General features: G+C 40.2%; 1 protein-coding gene across 4 annotated transcripts in view; it reads right to left on the bottom strand.

Moving 5' to 3' along the window:
- Ppn (Papilin) overlaps positions 1-21,646 on the bottom strand; it is a 191,591-nt gene continuing 169,945 nt past the window's right edge. Inside the window, exons 2-19 of one of the 4 annotated variants that reach the window (XM_067762362.1) lie at positions 21,331-21,400; positions 21,084-21,262; positions 19,990-21,018; positions 19,798-19,921; positions 19,551-19,730; positions 16,000-19,495; positions 15,756-15,935; positions 11,936-12,106; positions 10,613-11,691; positions 10,362-10,545; positions 7,062-7,256; positions 6,808-6,978; positions 5,791-6,374; positions 4,609-4,759; positions 3,957-4,412; positions 3,646-3,804; positions 1,137-1,253; positions 1-1,065 (exon numbers count right to left, since the gene is read on the bottom strand). In XM_067762362.1, coding sequence (XP_067618463.1) covers positions 902-1,065; positions 1,137-1,253; positions 3,646-3,804; positions 3,957-4,412; positions 4,609-4,759; positions 5,791-6,374; positions 6,808-6,978; positions 7,062-7,256; positions 10,362-10,545; positions 10,613-11,691; positions 11,936-12,106; positions 15,756-15,935; positions 16,000-19,495; positions 19,551-19,730; positions 19,798-19,921; positions 19,990-21,018; positions 21,084-21,262; positions 21,331-21,400 — 8,689 coding nt within the window. In that variant the 3' untranslated portion in view covers positions 1-901. The remainder of the gene's footprint in view (positions 1,066-1,136; positions 1,254-3,645; positions 3,805-3,956; positions 4,413-4,608; positions 4,760-5,790; positions 6,375-6,807; positions 6,979-7,061; positions 7,257-10,361; positions 10,546-10,612; positions 11,692-11,935; positions 12,107-15,755; positions 15,936-15,999; positions 19,496-19,550; positions 19,731-19,797; positions 19,922-19,989; positions 21,019-21,083; positions 21,263-21,330; positions 21,401-21,646) is intronic. The other 3 variants (XM_067762365.1, XM_067762363.1, XM_067762364.1) reach the window with 3 other exon arrangements.

Raw genomic sequence — 21,646 nt, 5'->3', positions numbered from 1 at the left:
TTTTATTATCTTTTACATCATTAGTTTATTTACAAAATTACTTCTTTTAACATTTTTACGTTGATACCTAAATCAATGCACAAATCTCTATTATAATTAAGTAAAAAGTAGTAAGGCACTTTGTAATTACAAAAAAAAAAAATCGTTTAAATTAAAATTACCTACAAAACAGGGAAATCACAAGCTTTGTTCTTGAGTTACCCATTTGGTCGTTTTTTGTGAGTATTAGTACATTCATTTGTGTGTGTATGTGCGGGTGTGCCTGAGAATGAGTTCACGGCTTTTGACACATCAATGCTAATCAATATTATCGAGTGCTCTAAAACCCATCCTCAACTGGCACAATAAATAGGAACAAACTAAAAACTAACATACTATTAAATGTATAAGTAAATTTATAAAAGCTATTATTCATTTGTGGTTTTTTGTATAATTATTTCTTTTGTATTATTATTTTGCATTTTTGTTGGTGTTTGTAAGTGCAAGTGTGCATTTGGGTGTGTTAGAAAAAATACTATACATGTATGTGTAAGTAGCTCGAATGTTAATATTACATACAAACAAACTAAGAAGATGAAAATAAATTTATTTTATTTATTACTATCGAATAACTTGAAGAGTTTTTTATGGTGAACGATGAAACCTAATGATGGTCATAATATTCAACTCGCCTTAAACGAGCTAATTTAGCCAGAGTTCATGATATCGATTGTGTATGCTTTCTTATTTTAAATAATAAATTTTTGTTTCTGAAAATACTAGTTAACTAAATTTGTGATTCGATTACATAAATTAATAGTACTGTTCGTTTTTTTGCTTTCTTTTTTGGAATTTAACAGCTTTAAGCTTTCACTCATTGCAACAGCTTCTTTAGTCAGTGAATGTCATTCTTTCTAGCGCTTTATACGGCATTTGGATGCGCAAATGCAATTTGACCAGCGAGCGTGCACGATCTACAGCAGAATTGTGCATAGTATTTATTACGGCAATATCTTCCGCTTACAATTAGTTTACAGTTGGCAAAATACTGATTATCAATGCAATCCGGATTTATTGGTATTGAAGCTGTAAGTAAGTAAAATAAACAAAAAAGTGTTAACAGGAACGTCTCTTTGCGCATATTAACTTCTACATACATTCGATTGTTATCTTCTCTTCGCTAGTATTATAACTCACTGAGTTTCTAGCTGTACAACCATACATGCCAGTATCCTCGGGCGTGGCATTGCTTATTACCAAAGTGTGGGGTTCACCTGTTGAAAGAGAAAAGAAATATTATCAGACACAGTAATTATCATTTCCAGTTTCCGGTTGTAAATGTATATACAAAAGCATCATATGAAAATAGGAATAGCCCATTGTAAAATACGAAAGCCTCACTTCGATATGAGAATAGTGTGAATGATATGCAAATGCGTCAAATAAAATTGGAAACAATCAGTTGTAACTGAGCACAGTTAATTGTAAATCCTGAGACATCGCCTCGATATGACAATTGTCACTTGTAAATGAGAAAGCGTCAACTTTAATTTAGAACAGTCAGTTGTTAGTGAGAACAGCCAATTCTAAATGTGAACGCATCGCTTCGATATAAGAATGGGCACTTGTAAATGAGAAACCTTTAAACGAAATTTGAAATCGCCCATCATAATTGAGTATAGTGAGTTGAAAATAAAAAAACAGTCAATTGTAAATGCGAAAACATCGTTTTGATATGAGTATAATCAATTGTAAATGAAATGAGAAAACATCAAATATAATTTGGAACAGTCAATTGTAAATGAGAACAGTCAATTTTAAATTCGAAAACATTGCTTCGATATGAGAATTGTCACTTTTAAATGAGATAGCGTCAAATACAATTGACAACAGTCAGTTGTTAATGAGAACAGTCTATTTTAAATGCGAATGCATCACTTCTATATGAGAAAAGTCATTTGTAAATTAGAAAGAGTCAAATGAAATTTTGAAATCGTCAGCTACAATTGAGAATATAGAGTTGAAAATAAAAACATTCAATTGTAAATCCGAAAACATCGCTTCGGAATGAGAAAAGTCACTTGTAAGTGAAATGATAAAGCGTCGTATATAATTGAGAATGGTCAGTTGCAAATGAGAACAGGCAGGTGTCAATCCGAAAATATCGTTTCGATATTAAAATTTTCAATTTTAAATGGGAAAACTTCAAATATAGTTGAGAATAGTCAGTTGTTAATAAGAAGAAACAATTGTAAATTTGAACGCATCAGTTCGATATGTGAATAGCCTTTTGTAGATTAAAAAGCGTCAAACGAAATTTGAAAGCGTCAATCTTGATTGAAAATAGTGAGTTGAAAATAAAAACAGTCAATTGTAAATGGGAAACATCGCTTCGATATGAGAATAAACACTTGTAAATGAAATGATAAAACGCAAAGTATAATTGAGAACAGTCAGTTGTAAATGAGAACTGTCAATTCGAAATCCGAAAACATCGCTTCAAAATGAAAATTGTGACTTGTAAATGAGAAAGCGTCAAATATAATTGAGATCAGTCATTTATAAATGAGAATAGTCAATTGTAAATGCGAAAAGTCAGATGTATACCGAAAAGAGAAAATAAGAAAAAGGGGAGTTGATTAGTATCACAATAATGCAAAATGAACCAACCTAACCGCTAACATTCTTCGATGCAACTGGATGGCATAATATGGTAAAGTTTACGACCTGCATCGCGAATTTAAATATGCTGAGTTGAGTTGCTCCAGACCTTTAAACTCTGTGGGTATGTAGATCACAAATTCCAACGATACTAAAGTCCAAGATATGGATACGACGTGTGGTGAAGCCTTAGTGTGTGGTGAGTCTGTTGCAGCATCAAAACTCGAATATACTGAAACGTGATTGTAAGGTACTTGAAGTATCTCGAAGATTTGGCACTAGATCTTTATGCAAGCAGGTAGGCGAGGAATATGTTGCCTTACGAAGATAAATCTCACGGACAATAATCTAAATACGCTAAACAAGGCGAGGAAGAAAGATACATCGAAAACCCTAAATCAACTGGGCAGTAGGGGGATATACATGTAACGACGATGGTGTTTGAGGTTGTTAAACAAAAAAATGGAGGCGCGGATCTTTCAAATAAGCCTTCAACACATTAGTTCTTATCAGCCTTTAAGGATTGTTCGCTTTACGTTACGCGGATGAAGAAGCCGTGGCTTATGTTGGAAGAAATATATAAATAAGTAATATAAGCGGCCGCAGCTTCAGGGACTCAGGTGAGAGCTACGATTATCATAAGGAAATAGATATATTCATGTTTTTGTCTAACTATAATACTTAGAACCTCGTGCTGGCATTCATTCTGAAATCCTGCAATATGAGTCATAATGCGAAGGTACTACAAGACGAGTCCTAGTGGCTCGGATGCGGCTGTGCACCAGAGTTACTTTCTAACTCATTTCATTTCAACATAGTGGATAATTCGTATCTATGAATACGTTCAGAAAAAAATAAGATAAAACATGGCAGAAATTAAACCAAATTTGGCAAAGGATGACGTAAATCGGTTCAATATACTTCTATTATTTTCTATTTACTTTACGTGTTGGGAAATGTGATCCATTTATGAATATCGAATTTGCGCGAATAATATCGACTTACTTGTAATTTGTATGCGGTCACTCGGCTGCAATGGTATTGAATCCTTTGTCCATGTAACATTTGGTGTCGGGACACCCTGCACTGAGCATTTCATAGCGATAGATGCACCTGGACTATAAGTGTTTCTGGGATCTAAAGCTAGAACGGCTTGCGCGCTTACTGTAAATTTTGCACATAAAACAAAAATATTAATTCAGTTAAGGTTATAAAACTACATGAAATACATGCAACACAGTTGACCTAATATTATTTCACCCTTTTCACAAACATAAAGGCATTAACCCAAACCTCAACTCATGCATCATACTTACTCAATTGTTGCCGGCGCGGTGGTTCAACATATACCGGTGGCGGTGGTTGTGGTGGTCTTTGTGGCCTATATGGATAGGATGGTCGTTGCGTGACCGGTGCTCGTGCTGGATCTATTATATACTGCAAATAGGGTGCTTCATCATTGGTCACAGCACGTGCTGGTCCAACTGCTTTCAAAACAACTTTCATTGAAGTTGGACGGCCCAAACCATTCCATACTTCACAAGTATAAGGGCCCAAATCGATTAGCTGTATGGAACGGAACATTAACGAATAGTCGCGTGTCAACTCAAAACGATCGCTTATCAAGCCCAAACGTTTACGATTACGCCACCAGCTCACATGTGGCGCAGGATGACCACCAGCCGGACAACGCACTTGCGCTGGACGATTCAAGCTTACAATTTGTGTGGCATTCTTATCGCCATAAACATAGGCAGGTAGCTCTTTGGGCTCTGCATTTTTTCATTATGATATCAGCAACAAGCAAGCAATCAATCAGTTTCAATTATGCATTTGTTAGGTAAAGCAACAAGACAAGCAGGAAATTATTAGCAAAGATCAATTCATGCAAAAATAAAACATGCTCTTAATTAGTACACAAAACCAACACCATAGAATGAAGAAAGAGAGAGAGAGGAGTTTACAAACCTGTAACGGCTAGCTGTACCTCGCGACTCACTGGATCGCCAAGGCCATTCGAGGCCACACATACATACGATCCGCTGTCCGTTTGACGTACTTGTACAATTGTCAAATCACCAGCAGCAGTTAGTACGTAGCGTCCTTGATTGGTGTCGATCTGTAAGATAGAACAATACAAGTGAAACAATTGTAGTATGGATATTTATATTTAGGTTCTCCTATGCCTCACTTGAATAGTTTTAAATTACCCTCTCTTTTCTCTACCACCTTTTCTTTTCTTTATCCTATTCTAGTCCCCCTACATCTCCTTCTTTTACTGCCTCTTATTATTCCTCCTAGGCTCTCTCTATCTTCTCTTTTATTTCTCTCCGCTTTTAGTATTAATACTGTTACGTTAATACTGTTCTTTTTTTATTTTTATCCGCATTCCAATTCTTATTTATACTTCCATTCTTCTTCTAATTCCCATTTCCTATTTGTATTTCGTTATTCTGCTAATGCATCGGGTATGATTTTTTAATCCTTCGAACATTCAGCTCTGGAAACATTGCAAGCTCCCAAATTTGCTTGGTTCACTTTCGCACTCCTTTTCCCTCGTCCTTCTACTTCTCTTCATTTTTCCTATTCCCTTGGCTCTTATTTAATACATCCTCCCAATTTCCCTGATTTACTGCTCCCTTTATTTATATCTTTACGTTCCATGAAATTATTATTTTGGCTTCTACTAAATATTACCTCTCTATTTTTCCCTAGTTGTTGACTCCTTTTATTTATCACCCTACGCTTTCTTGAAACTATCTCATACCCCCTCCCCCTCTCTAACACCACTCATTTTCCGCTTTATCTGCTCTCCTACTTTTTATTTTGTTTTGTTGATTTTCCGACAGGGTGGATAAATGATGTATATTGGAACGATTTTCCGTCATCCCTTAACAATTTTGGTTTCCAGACAAACCGTTTTCGGCGTTATGCCATCATCAGTGTCGATTTTCATTCTTTTTCCTTTCCCTCCCACCCTGTCTGTACTTGTACTTCGACCTCAATTTCCTCCCCTTCCCCTTTATCTTCTCATACATCGTACCCTATTTCGCACCAACCCTCTCTGTATTCCATTTCATAAAATTCCACATCGCTGTTGGAGTTAAATTGTTCTATTCTTCAATCCCATACCTTCCCCTCCAAACTTACCAACACATTGCTGCGCGACCATGTAACATTTGGCGGCGGACTACCTGTAGCAAAGCAACGCAATAGAGCAATTCCACCAACAGCTGCCTGTACGTCGACCTCTTGTGGTTGTTTTGGTTCTAGTGCAACTTCCACTTCACCTGGATAAATGACAACTGGTGCTGGAGTAGTCGGTGGACGTGGACGTGAGGTAGGTTGTGTGGGACGTACACAAACAAAACCACAACCATTACTGCAACATTTATTATCCTCACGACAATCGGCATCGGTATAACATTCACGACCACAATTCTCACCTTCGGGCTGACTAAGATGCGGACACTCGCCTGTCTTGTTGGTTTCACGACATACGGGAACAAATTGTCTGGACGTATCCATCGAAACATCGACGGCACATTGCTGACCTTCGTTACATTCGTAATTCTCACAAGGATTCTCACATACACAACGAGTGCAATCGCTATTTTCAACGGCGACACGACGTAAACCAAATGGACAGCGCAGTGTACGACATTCCTCGTCGAATGTTTCGCATGGATTGGGTAAAACTTCATTTTCGCTGGGCTCTGGTGGTTTTTCAGTTTCTACGGAGAGGAATATGATTTCAAGTGATTAGTTCGTTAGTTAATAGTAAGGTTGGGATAAGTATGTATATAAGAATATCTTAAGTTCTAATGGAACCAATCACCACGTGCTAATAAATGATAGAAAAGTGCATTCAAACTACAAATACTTGAACTTAAGAACTAGATAGTAAAGAACTAGATCAGGCATTGCAGAAATAGACTCTGGATATTTATATAAGCATACCAATTTGAGTGGTAAGTAAAAAATTAAACTTTTAATAGATCTTGTGCATAAAATGTAAAATGGTAGTGCAAGGGGTGCAGACGCGATTTCATGGGTGCATAGGTGCGTGTTCGAGTGTAACAATTTGGTGCGATGGTAGTGTCGGATGTCGATGAAGGTTGTGCCAATATTTCGTATGTTCGTACAACACATGTGACATGCGCTTACTTGCACAGTGATCAAAGCAAGCTTCGTATGAACGGAAATTATTTTGATTGCCAGCGCAACCCGAATAAATGAATGACACACAGGTGCCGCGCTCGTCGTCATAATAGTAGCGTCGCTCGTACGCAGTTGGTCCGTTGCAGCTTCCAATTTGTACAGGCAGCTTACAAATATCTACTCATAAAATTAAAATTTTTATAGAAAAACAATTCTTTTAAAATCCTTGATGGCATTTTTGTGATCGTCGTTTGAATTACCTTTGGGTGCATGCGTCTTCGGCTCTTGTCCCAAGATGCAAACCGACTCGCACTCAGCACGTTCGGCAAATCGATTTCCAGTGCCCTCACAGCCGCCATATGTGAAGGGATCGCAACTTCTCGTCGCTTTATTATAATAGAAACGTGTCTGCCATTGACGGCATGGACCAGTCTCGACTGGCTCATTGCACACATCTAAGCAGGTATGATATTGGTAATTTTGTTTCATACAATATTAAATAATAAATATAAGTTGGGCCTCAGCTCGGGTTGATCCGAGCTTGTTATACATATGTACATATATACCCAGCTGTGAGTTTAAGCAAATATGGTACTAGTAAAAAAAGGGCTAAGATCGGCGAGAACGGAAGCTTGGAAAATTGTATGCTGAAGAAAATAATATTAATTTTTTAATATGTGGCAAGGATATTTGTCCGAATCGTTTAATATCTTGAGTTCTGGCGTTTAAATATTTTTGGTTGATACAAATTCGTCCCTTTTGACGATATTGATGTAATAAGGGGGAATTTTTTCAAGATGCTGAGGTCTTACAAGCTCAATAGAGAAGAACGGACTCAAAAGACCTCGGTAGCTCCCCAAAGTGAATTGTGCTGCTTATAATACATCCGCGGCAGGTATGCCTGTCGTAATAGGGACTAAAATACTAAATTGTGTCAATCGGCTGTGTAACGCAACCCTTTCTAGGGGTCGCCAGCCCAATTTATAGCTTCTCCAACCTAAGGGTCAATGTTACAGTGACTAATTCTGTTTGATTAGCAGCCGAGGCTCTGGTGTTTCCTAATTTTCTCATGTATCTAGGGGGTGCGAGGGCGGTATGGTCTTGATGGTTATATGTGGTCATACTAAATCGTTCCCGGCATGGCCGGGCTAGTACCTTAATGGTGCTTGTTACCGGAACTTACCGGATCTATATCCGCCAAAGGACCATCAACATGGATACCGCTCCCCAAAGCCTACGGGGAGTATCCTCATCGCTACAACAACATCAATTTCATTAACTCTGTACTCCAGAAAAAGAATGCTGAGCTACACTAGATATATGCCGCCATTGTTGTCCTGTTGAATTTTCGAGGCAATTCTGAGGCTAGTTCTACTTGATGGGGTACTGCTTTGGTGTTCAGTTTAAAAAAAAATTATACGTGAAGATGCGCTGAAAACCACAAAGACAGCTGCGTTAAACGCCATACTGATCCTATATTTCCGCAAATATACTGTTACTTATAATAAGGCGAATATACTACACGTACCGGTTCCTGAGCTTCAAAGATATTTCGAATGCCATGATGGAGGTCGATGATTAGAGGAAAAGTACTGCAAGATTTGAGTGCCTTATAAGTACCCAAATGTTCAGGATGTGCAATTTTAGTTTCCACAACCTAGAACCAATAGTGGTCCCAAGAAGCCTCTCGCGTTGTAAAGTAACGTTGATATAGTAAGACCCCAACAGTCACTTCAGCTGCGCCTTAACTGTACTCTTGTACGGCATCACAATGACGGTTTGTTTATGTTAAATATCTTAATGAATGACGTCAACAAAATTTTCTACTGGGAACGCATTCGGTACTTCTGACGCTCTGGGTGGAAGAAGTGCTATCGTGACATGGTACACATTTAGATTACAAGGATACCAGGGCGCAATCTTTTTCGGTTATATCATCAGTCTTCTTAGCTAACTGAGGGGCCTTGCCGCCTTATGTCCTCACGACCTCTTCCCATCAGCACTGGCTTCAACTGAGCTTCGGGTACATCACCCCTGCGGCCCCTATATTAGTGTGCGAACGCATGACGCGGGATCTCCAGGGAGTACTTCCACCGCTAGCGGGATATTTAAAAAGGTTGCTAGCATGACGAGGGTCACGCGCTGCTTCTCAACCTTTGAGGCTATTTCGATCGCCGTCCGCTTATTTGAAGGCTAAACGTTGGCTTATGACTACTCGATCAATTCCACTCAGCTCAGATTCTGGCCGCACACTTACCGATATATGAGCTAAAAAACTACAGTTATACATTCATAGCGCGACTCCCCTACGCTCACGGATTACCATACTAAGCTTAGGCCAGTACAGCTACTTCTGTCTTTCTAGCTCGCAGTTCTAGTTTTAGATAACAACCCCGCCGAAAGAGCATCGACAAGCGGAAGATCGACCAGTGGGACAAGTTTTCATTTCAGATAACTACTTAGCCGAAGAAGTACCTACCGTAGACTATCCCCGGAGTATAATCCAGTGTGAAAAGGTAGAGCATCAACCTCTATAGCCCTTGCGTCATGACCGAAACTCCAGTCCCTATGGCACCATTACTGGTATGCGCTCCATCGCCTCACTGTCACCATCGGCCACTCATTCTGTCATTCTACCGTGATAACAATCTCCAATCTCAATTAGTTCCTCCGTCGCATAAAAATAAACCAAGCAACCTCGCTTCATGTTCTTAGTATTGAAAGTTGCTATCCTCTCAACAACACAAACAGTGTGTATGTATGTGTGTGTACTCCATCTTAGACCATAAATTCAGTGTTTTTATTTAGTGGAAGCTTGTGGAACCTTTACCGGACTCTAGATTCACTGAGTCCTGTCTCAGCTTTCGACAAAGTGCAAAGCAGTTATGGTGGGAGGAGGTATCACTTGCCCAACTTTTGAACCTGATCTAAAGATGTTTAATCGTAACCTCGGTGCTACATCCGATCTTCCATTAAACTTCACACAAAAGAATTCTAAGCTTAGAGTAGTCTCTTTGGACATTTTAAAGGGACGAGATGCACATTTGATTTGGAAAATTTACTAGCTAAATTTGATGTTCCTTTAATCCCAAGGCCTGGTACTGCACTATATTAACTTCGATGGGCAGTCAATATAATAGCAAGGATAGGTACTGTGGAGAAAGAAGCAGACAAAGCAACTCATAACTTGCCACGGGGGAATCTCTGAAAACCATGGAGACCTCATCTGTATATCTTAGAATTTGGATATGATAGATGTCTCTGGTTGTACATTGTGCAAGTTTCTTGGGGTAGGTCCCTTTACATCATGTGTGGTAGCATATGAATGACGTATTCCAGCCACTGCAGATTGTCTAAGGAGGTTCAGCTGAGCAAGTCCTGTGGGCAGGTCATAAGTGTTCGAAATTATATAAAGAGGGATACAAAAGGTATATTTCGCTTTTTGTCTCCATCTTTCTTCTATTTTTATGTTTGAACATATTTTCTTAACACAGCTGGGCTCACCAATATCTTTAAAGACCATTTTTGGTTCTCCTGTCTCATGACAACTGAATACTTACCAACTCCCTTGAATTCACCGCATTGACGATCACATTGTTCCTTTGACTCGAAACGATTACCATTACCGCCGCAACCAGAGTAAGAGAAGGCAGTACAGGCCATAGACTCGCCATCATAGAACCAAGCTGCAGTACTATTTTCACAATCACCACGTTCCACAGGCAAATCACATACCGAATAAGCCTTTAAAACAAAATAAAATATTACAATCAATATCGATTTAAACTTCCACTGGCATGCATCTTCCTACCGGCGCTGATGATTCTGGCTGCTGAGGTGCACCACTGCCGCACCATTGCAAACATTCAGCTTGGGTAACAAAATTATTTCTATTGCCACGGCAACCCGTAAATTCAAACTCATTACAACGACGATCACGTTCATCGTAGTACCAACGTATAATATGCTCCTCACATCTACCCGCCAATGGTGGTAGTGAACAAGTTGTCTGTACTTCAAAGCATTGATCCTGGCACTCCTCTTCACTTCTAAAGTTATTCACATTTCCACCGCAACCACCATATACGAACTCATCACATATACCTTCCGCGTGATTATAATACCAACGCGTCTGATTGTTATCCGCACAATGACCGTAATCCGGCGCAAGCGTACAACCTCTATCTTCGCGAGAGTCTGGTGCTGGTGCTGGTGCAGGTGCTGCTTCTGGTGCTCCAAAACGATCCTCAATTGAAGGCGATACTGCTGCCACACAGCGGCTATTACACTCCGCTTCAGTCTCGAAACGATTTTCATTACCAGCACAGCCGCCATAATAGAATTGTGTACAGCGTTTTTCCTCCTTATCGTAGTACCATTTCAGCACATAATCATCACAATTACCTACATCTGCAGAGGCTTCGCAAATATTCGCAGTTACAGGTGCGGGAGCGGGCTCTGGCCGACGTTGAGGCTCTGGCGCAGATGGTGGGGCCGTGCATAATTGATCACACTCTTGCTGAGTATTGAAACGATTGCCGTTACCACCACAGCCGCCATAATAGAATTGTCGACAAGACTGAGCTGCTCTATCATAATACCATTGCATAATGAAGGCGCGGCAGTTTCCTGCATCCGCACTATATTGACACACTTCATGCGAGGTAGGCTCTGGTAAAAGTGCGCCAGGTTGCTCCGGTACAGGCTCTGGTTCAGGTTTCTTTTCACAACGTTGCAGACAAGCTTCTTCACTTGAGAATTTATTGTCATTGCCACCACAGCCGCCATAATAGAATTGGCGACAACGCTCATCCTTTGTATCGTAATACCACATTGCTGTGTAATCGGTACATGCGCCCACCTCTGCAGGTATCTCGCAGATATCCTTGGCTATTTGAATTTGGTAATGAAAAATTTTATTAAAGCGTTAAATTTTTAATTAAATGAGAAAAAGAGAGAAAGAGAATGAATGAGATTTGTTTATGAATGGAATGTTGGGTTTGTGAAGTGCAACCATTTTTTTCGCCACAACATTGAAAGCGACAGCTGCCACACAACTGGCATTTGCATGTGTGTATGTATATTTGTGAGTGTGCTATGTGGTGAAGAAATAATTTTAGAAAATTTGCCTTACCAACTTCCTTGGGACAATGATCCTCGCACGAATCCTGTGTTGGGAAATTGTTTTTGTTGCCACCACAGCCCGTGTAGTAGAAAGGCATGCACTTCTTATCCGCGTCCGAGTAATACCAACGCGCATGTTGTTCGCTGCAATCACCGGTTTGTTTAGGTAGCGAACAATAATCTAATTCAGCAACAGGTTCGGTTTTTTTTGTTTTTGGTTTTTATAGAGTGTGTAGTGTGTGTTTTTAGGCGGTGTTGCATTAGTTTGCAATCGTGGAAAAGCATCGTGTCATTTGTGTGGTGAAATTTAAAAGCAAGAAGGAAAAGAACAGCAAACAGCAAGCGGGCATGCAACATAATTGATAAATAAATAATAAAAAGGAAAATTTAAAAAATAACAAACCATAATACCAAAACATAAAACAAAAAAGTAACTCAAGAGAAAAACATAAATACGATAAGATTAAGGTGTATCCTGTATAAGCTCAGCTAGTAAGCGAGTCGCTTACCACTTTCATCGTGATCATTTGATAATAACTGTTGTTTTCCGAACAATAAAATAACTACTATTTTCGAAGATAAGTAAAAAAAACTCAATAAATAACTGTTATTAGCGAGTATAAAAAAAAATCTAAAAATTATTATTAAATAGGGAAATTCAAAAGACTTTTTAATTCTTATAGACAACTGAAGGAAGAACTTATAGATGAAATCCGGAGGAGGGACTGCATAGAATATGTATGATTAAGAAGTGAGTGTACTTGGAAAGACAAAATAGGATAAAAAGGACGGGCAAGAGCATATTTAAGGGCGTATGGATGTTAGATCGAATAAGTATTATGGATGCCTAAACTCATATGCACAATTATTCGGAACGACATCTTAAAGAGCCCCAGCGCCTTTGATGGCTCAGAACATATGCATGGTAAAGCATAACTGTCACAAGACACCACCAACATTCAGCAAAGCCTTTGCTTCGGCGAGCTTGTGTGATTTTTCCTTTTCCCTCAAAGTTCCTTTGTTCTTGAACCCATATGAGCGTGATGTAAGGAAAGTTAGCTGCAAAATTATGCAACCTCTGCAATTTCTCTTATACTACGATGGATGCTGCGGTGGAGGAATTTAGCGCCATTAACTTTGCTTGACTATCTGAGAAAATGCATACCATATAACCTTCACTATTTCTTCCGACAGGAGTCTAAAGTCCTTCACTATAACCAATATATCTGCTGGAAAATATTAGTCGAATCGAGAACACGAAGTCAAACCGATAATTGAGGCTGCTCAGAGAGGACCCCAGCGTTTACGCCGCAGTTCACTTTTGGCCCATTGGTGTAGGCTGAGCATGCCTTCTGCTGTCGTCCGAGTTCTCTTGATAGAAAGATCACTTCATAACTCCAATTAAAGCTTAGCCAGGGCGAAGTGTATCTATTGATGACCGTTCTAATTTAGTGCACTCAGAGAAAAAATCGTTCTAAAACGAACGAAACAAGTTCAAAATTAAGAACATTCGTTGACAAAAGTATGTTAAGTACGTTTTTTCTTAACTCGTGACCGATGGGCTTGTTTTAAGAACAGTTTTTCCAAGCACACCGTTCGTATTTTATGACCAGTTCGGTATTGATGTGTGAACCTTCTGTCCTCATTTCAAGCACTATTTGTGCTTAAAATAAGATTTTTTGTTCTCACGCTTCGAGAACGACTTGTGGTCGATTTAACATTTTTCGTTCTCAATTCAAGAACGGTTTGGGCTTGATCATTGATGGGAGAGGAAAGTATTTGTTTCAATAGGCACCCATTTATTTTTTATTAATAATAATTTTTTTGTCATAAATAAAAAATATTTATAACAAAAAAATCTTTATTATAGTCCTAAAATTTAAGAAAAAATGCATAATATGCATTTTTGCTTATGTTTCTCTTATTGAGAAATTATTCTTATTTGAAGGTGTAATCTGCATATATACTTAAAACATTTCATAACAAGTTTGAGAATTATCTGTGCATAAGTGAATGGAAAAATAATTGAATGAAATATAAAAGTTAAAATATTGCTTTAAAAAATTTTATAGTTTGACGGTGATCGAACTCGCGCCACGCGATCGCAACCACAACATCATAACCGCTGGGCCACTACGACTGCTTGATAGCTTGCGCCAAATGTTGTATTTAACATTGTAGTACACACGAATTTTACAGTTTCTTTTACTTGAACTTAATTTAAGAACATTGTTCTCATTAATAGAACATTTGTTCATATTTTAAGACCACCCGTTCTCTTTTCAAGAAAATGGTTGTCAGTTTAAGAGCAAGGTTGTTGTTTTGAGAACAGGTCGGTCGTTTTTCAAGAACAAACAAGTAAGAACATGAAAATCTTGAATTGAGTACGGTGGTGCTGGATTTTGGAACGGCGTTCTCTGAGTATACTCATTATAAATAGGTTCGTTCATAGATGCGAGTGGTGATTGTTAGAAGAGCGTACAACTTTATAGAGGAACTCATTGGATTACCATTTAGGTTAACGCTGATAGTCTAAAATAAATGTAAAGTTGTTGTTGTCCCTTTTGTTGTAACAGCCTCTGCATGCAAGCCTCTGCCGTACATAATTCCGGAACGCTCCGATATTACTACCAGCTGATACTACTGTACCCTAACTGCAGCGAGAACATTGCGTGTCATGAATAAAGAGTGTGCATTTTCTCAGAATCGATTTTCTGAGTAGAGGTTGTGTATTTTGCTTTTGTAACATAAACACCACCTTTTGCCAAACAAAAATTAGGCCTGATCAAATGTTCATTTTTGCATTATCTCAACTAGCTTATTTGTTTTCAAACATATTTTAGAACCCAACAGAGTCACCTAACTTGAGAACTAAGAAGGCGTCATACACCCGCAGATTAGTCATTGGTTTGCGGTTAATTCCTTACAGGTGGATTATTTAACCTATTCTGGGCAAGTTTCTTATCAAAAAATGAATCCAATGATTGAGAGGCAATGAGAGTGACTTATTCGAGAGCCACGAAAGACAGACCTGTCACCTGATAAAAGCTGAGGATGAGTGGATGAACGGAGCTATGCAGATACATATGTAATTGGAGAGCTGGTTGTTCTTTTTCCAGCTTAGGTGAGTTCCGGATAATTTATTGGTTATCTGATATTGGGCTCTGGAGTTTTTATCGGCAACCCATTTGTCAGTCTCACGTACTCGTGGCGAACCTTTGGCGACTCAAATTCCTAACAGAAGAAGGGGGCTGGTTGAGCTAAAAGGTTCAACTTGGTCATATCAAATAGTTCCCGAGATAGTAGTTCTTGTACCTAATGGCGCTATATACCAGACCGTACGAAATTAATCTTCGCCAGAGCTGATGGCCTGAGTAGCCAATGCTCCTTTAGTTAGTTCTGATATTCATACCAGTACCTCACCAATAATAATAATAATAATAATAATAATAATAATAATAATAATAATAACATCCGCCAATGGACCGTTTACGTTGATAAAATTCACCAAAATCTCCGAGGGTCCTTCTACCGCAAAAAAAAAAAAAGAAGATGAAAAAATTGTTTCACTGAACTTAATAAAATTGTATAGTGATGTAATTGTAAAACATTGAGATCAACTGAGCTCGGAGCTAATCACCTTTGATTCATTCGTAATACATAGCTTATACTAAAGCCCTTCCATCCCGATTAGATTAGATAAGATCTTGTGTTTTCATGCCCAAAACACATGCTTTCAAGCTTCAAATCATGCAAATTTTGCAAGATGCAAGATGTACATAAAAAGTGCATACCAAATACCAACTTAAGCCTAAATACTGAATTCAAACCTTTGTGCACTCCCGGCTGACGGCAGTGATAGCTGCAAGCATGTTCAGTTGGATAGTTGTTTTTGTTTCCTTTACAGCCACCATAACGGAACGGACGGCACACATCTGTCTCATTATCATAGTACCAACGTTCGAAGTTACCTTCGCAGGGTCCAGATTCCATTGGTTGATCGCAGGGTGCTAAAGCAAAGGCAATCGATAAGTTACTTATCCCATTCCTGTAAATAAACTGCGCTCTACTTACGTGTTGTTTCATCGACAGCACAGAAAGCTTGACACTCAGCCAAACTATCGAAGCGATTGGTATTACCGTAACAGCCGCCATAATTGAATTCCTCGCAACGATTACGTTCAGCATCAAAGTACCATTTTTTGTTGTATTGCGAACAAGGTCCGGAAATTTTCGGCAGGAAGCATTTTTCTTTGCCACTAAACTCTTCACAAGTGGCCTTGCATACGCTTTCAGTTTCAAAGCGATTATCATTACCCTCACAACCGCCGTACCAGAAACGTCGACATGCACCATAAGTCGTATCGAAGAAGGCTCTAATACTAAAGTTTTGACATGGACCAGTATCCTTGGGCAAACCACATGCTTTCTGTAGTGGTTCTTTAGTGTCTGCACAACCTTCAAATTTCTCACCCTCTGCTGATGTAACACCATCAGGACAACAACCATATTTACTTTCCAAACAAGTGCAACCCTGACCATCTGGTCCCTTGGCCGGTGTCTTCTCGTCAGGGCAGCATTTAAATTCGGTTTGTGAGCAATGGCAGCCATAGTGATGTGGACCTTGTGCAATTGTGAGACCATCGGGACAGCAACCAAATTGCAATGTATGACAGGGGCAACCTTCAAATTTGGGTCCACTAGCTGGTGTGATTTTATCGGGACAGCAACCGTGCGGTGAACGCTCACAGCCACATCCCTCTTTATTGGGTCCACGTGCAGCAGTCTTTTGATCCGTACAACAACCATATGGCGTGAACTTACAATCACAATCTTCAAAGTTTGGTCCCCGTGCAGCATTTATGTTATCTGGACAACAGCCATAGGGTGTGTTCAGACAACAACCCTCACCAAGTGATCCATGTGCTGGAGTGCGATTGTCTGGGCAACAGCCGAATGGTTCACGTGTGCATGCTGCACAACCTTCGTAATTTGGACCAGCAGCAGCAGTACGACCATCTGGACAACAACCATTCTGTGTTTGTGCACATAGTCTTGTATCGGTAGGTGCTTGCGCACAGCCTTCAAAATCTTTACCCTTGGCTTCGGTAACGCCATCAGGACAGCAACCGAAGTCACCAAATGAGCATGACTTAACGACATCTGATGCAATTGTGCTCTCGGGTTCTTCTGTGCTTTCCGGTGATAATGTACTTTCAGGTGATAATGTACTTTCAGGTTGTTCGGTAGTTTCGCCCAACTCTTCTGTAGTGATCTCAACTGTGGTAGTTGGTGGTGCAGTCGTTGTTTCGGGACATCCTTCATTGTCCTCACCTTCTGCGGGTGTGTAATTGTCTGGACAGCAACCGAATAAGGTTTCCGCGCACTGCGATTTGGGACAACCCGCATTATTATTTCCCTCAGCTGGTGACACACCGTCTGGACAACAGCCGTATTTAGTCTCAGCACATGTCTTAACAATTGGGCAACCCTTGTCGAATGGACCTTTCGCAGGTGTCTTTTTGTCCGGACAACATCCATAAGTTGCTCTCTTACAACTCTTCTTAATTTTACATTTCTTTGGCTTAGGCGTTTTAGTGAATAGCGCCTCGAGCGTATTAGGCGTGCTCTCCTCGTCTCCTTCATCTGTTGTAGACCAAATATCAAATGTGGAACCAGTTTCCCCAGAGCCTTCAAATGTTGTTTCACTAGTCGCTCCACTCTCTGTTGTCTCAGTGCTTTCAGTTGGTCCACTTTCAGTTGGTCCACTTTCAGTGGTCTCTGTGCTTTCTGTAGAACCACTCTCAGTTGTTTCAGACATTGCAACCGAAGAAGAGGATTCAGTACTTTCGCTAGCCTCAGCGCTAAATATAGATCCTTCTGTTGACTCTGAAGAAGCTCCCTCAATTGTGGACTCAGTGAATGTCCCCGTTGTACTCTCTTCTGTTGATGCTGAAACGGTAGACTCTGAGGTATCCGTCGAACTTGAGATTTCCGTTGTGGTTTCATCGTTTTCACTGGATGCTGTTGAGTCCGTTGTTTCAGATATGCCTAAATCAGTTGATGTATCAGAGGATTCAGTACTAATGTCTGTTGTGTCTGTAATATCTGATGTACTCTCAGAGGATTCTGTTGTGAAATCAGTGGTAACATCCGTAGTAGTGTCGGAGGTATCCGTCGTGCTTTCTGTGGATTCCGTGAACAGTGAAGAATCTGTTGTAGATTCTGTTGTGTCCGTGGACTGCTCGGAAGTTGATTCGGTTGTATCTGTAGATGTGGACTCTGTTGAATCCGTTGTATCTGTCGATGTAGCCTCAGTTGATTCCGTTGTGTCTGTAGATGTAGACTCAGTTGATTCTGTGGTATCGGTGAGGGTTGAATCAGTTGTATCTGTTGCATCAGTAGCAGAAACTTCTGTTGACGGTGATGATTCCGTGTACAATGATGAATCCGTACTTGCTTCGGAAGTAGATTCGGATACTGCGGTGGTATCAGAGGACTCAATTGTAGAATCAGTAGAGGCAGGTGACTCTGATGACTCTGTAGAGCTCGAATCCCCAGGAGTTGTTGAGTCCGTGGTTTCGGGTGGCGCAGATGATTCTGTTGATTCAGTAGGCTCTGTTGATCCTGATTTATCTGTTGTATCTGCCTCGGTAGAATCTGTGCTAGCTGGTGATTCGTCTGTTGAGCTACTTTGTTCTGTTGAAGAATCCGTAATATCAGTGAAATCAACAGTTGAATCATATCCACTTCCTTCACTAACAAGTGTAGATTCTTCAGTATAATCTGTTAATTCGCCGGATCCTTCAACCGTGCTAAACGGAATATCCGTAGAAGTCACATCACTTGATTCGTGACTGGACGGGGAGTCGCCAAGCATAAGCTCATCAGTTATGAGCGAAGAAAGCGTTGTTGTCTCTTCATCCAAATCGATGCCGTCTGAAATTTTCAAGTCCGCCTTTGTAGCTAATCCCTCGTCCTCATCCTCAACCTCTTCACCATCATTATCACAGTCGTCTTCTTCATCAGACACAGCATCTTCTTCAATCGGTGATGCAGTACTATCCACTGGTAGAAGCTCATCCTCTGTACATGCTTGTGTATTACATTTTTCAGAAAGCGACTCAATCTTCAATTCATCACAGTTGAGTGATTTCGTGCCATTAGCTAAACACAACACCTCACGTGTGCGCTCGCCGCCTCCACATGATTTGCTGCATGGTTCCCATGGACCCGTAAACCATTGACCAGGACATTCTTTCACCTCACCTTCACACTGTTGCTCTGATTCTGGTTTAGCGGCAGCGTCGCATTTCGAGTCTTCGGCAGGTTTGATACTTTTGCCATCGAACTCACCACATATTACAATACGTGATTGTACGCCCTTCCCACAAGCCGCCGAACATGTACTCCATTCTGACGTAAACCATTTCGGCTTACATTTAGACGATTTGCATGGCCGTGACAGCGCAGGTACTTCAGGTGCACAAAATTCTTCAGGGAATACCTTGCCATATTTTGAGGCGCAAACGGCTGTGCGTGTCTCAGTTTTTTGTCCACATTCGTCACACTGGCAGAAAATGGATTAATTGAAAGGGAAACGAGAACATAAAGTGCATACTTACGCCACTCCACTCGGATATAATCCAGTCCACACCTTCGCACGGGGTGAGCATACATTCTTTCTCAGTCGGCGGTTTCTCTTCTACACAATCTTCCTCGGGCAGCACTCTCTTACGACCATTTTCCTCAATATAACACGTCACTTTACGCTTTTGTTTACCTTCACCGCACAATTTGTCACACTAGAAGTTAGATAAGCTTATTGATAGGGTTTTGATATAAATATAGAAAGGGCGTGGCATTATTTACCGGTGACCATGGACCTAAATGATATTTCGGACAGTTTTTCACATCTCGATTGCATTCTTGCTGTGTAGCAGGCTTGTTGCCCACTTCCTGCAAGCAAACTGAGTCTTCCTCTGCGGTGCGCTCACTGTAAACATAAAAGTTAAGTTCGCGCACAAATTCTCTAGATTTATTCATCATCATATTCAAACTTACCCACTGGGCGAAATACGTTCACACGTCACTGTTCTGTTCTGCACACCATCTGCACCACATCCCTTCGAGCATTTACCCCAATCACCTTCTAGCCAGTGTGGTGCACATGGTTTCTCACCGCAAGCCTGCTCTTCTGGTGGCTTTACGCTAGCATCACATAAATTCGCATCAACCTCCTCCAGTGTCATGCGATTATTACAGGTTACCTTGCGCGTTTGCGTACCTCCACCACAAGGCGCACTACATGGCTCAAATTCCATATGCGTCCATGAATATTCCACAGGTGGTTGATTACTCACCGACTCCGGTATGCTGTATTCATAATCTATGCTTATATTTTTATCTTGCACCAACATCATAATGGTGATCGACTCTGTTGTGGGACCACTGCAAGTTAGTTGATCTGGTGCTGCAAAACCTGCCGGTTTTCTCTGATAGTTCCACCAACAGCCAGCATAGAACATAGGACGCGGAAAATCTATACGCCAATTACCATTTAAATAATAGTGGCCGGTTGAGTTGCGGCAGGCTAAGTAATTGTTAGAGGGTGCTGTCTCTTGTACGCGTATATTAGTGGCACCACTTGGTATGAGCACGATGTCATTATAACCAACTGGATAATTATTGGCAGTGAAAGTATTCGCTATCGTTTGGCATGTACTACCATCTCCGCCACACTTTCGACATTTGTCTTCCTTAGCATTTGAGCCGAGCATCATATCGCAACCCACCGGCTGACATTCACCGTCTACACACACATCCAACTCACGATCATTACAACGTGTACCATCTATCACTTTCGCTTTCTGGCGGTAATAGAAACGTTCACCTACCGGCATACAATTTAACTCGCAGGGATTGGGTGCATTCGTATAAGGTACCCATTCATAGGTTAGACCATCAAAGGGTACACGATTGAAACGTGCACACTGCTGTGTTCTAAAATCGGGCTCATCTTCGGGACAGTCTTGTGTATTGCAGGAAAAGTACTTACGATTGCCGCCTCTACAAATTGGCGCACCATTGGGCCTGTAAGGGATAAGAAAAGTAAAATGTATTCTTGAAAAAGCTTAATTTGTAGTCTTTAAACGTACGCAGTTCTTAGGCATTCCCGCGTTTGATAAGATACACCACCACCGCAAGTGCGTGAACACTCGGATGGTGAACTCCAGTCTGTCCATTCGGCAGGATCATCTCCCTCGCCGCCCGGCACGATGTAACTCGCCGGTAAGTACATATTTGCGCCATATTGTCTTTTCTGTCGCGTTCCAAACTGTAAGAGGATGGTTGAATTTGTTTTAATATCTACTTTAAACAACTGTGAACAATTTGTTAACTTACGAATCTGGAGTGTGAAGATTGAATAAAAAATAGCAGGATGAATATTATCAAGGCCGCTGAACTGCAAGAACTGTAAGAGATAAAAAATTTATAATCAATATTATGTATGAGACCTGTGAAAGATTGCAATCAAATTATGTTACAAATATTAAAATCGTGAAATAAATATTAATCAAATGTGATTGTATTTATTGTGATTGCAAAAACTATAATCTGGAATTCATTCATTGTAATCACGTTTAAATTACATTTGCTGTTTCTACAATCAATTTCCAATTTTTCCAAAAACCTTTCGGATAGCGAGTCACGTTGTAAA

This window comes from Eurosta solidaginis, chromosome 1 (assembly GCF_040869045.1).
Source record: "Eurosta solidaginis isolate ZX-2024a chromosome 1, ASM4086904v1, whole genome shotgun sequence".
Classification (NCBI taxonomy): Eukaryota; Metazoa; Arthropoda; class Insecta; order Diptera; family Tephritidae; genus Eurosta; species Eurosta solidaginis.
Note: the sequence above shows the minus strand (reverse complement) of the source record. Positions and strands in the feature narration are given on the sequence as shown.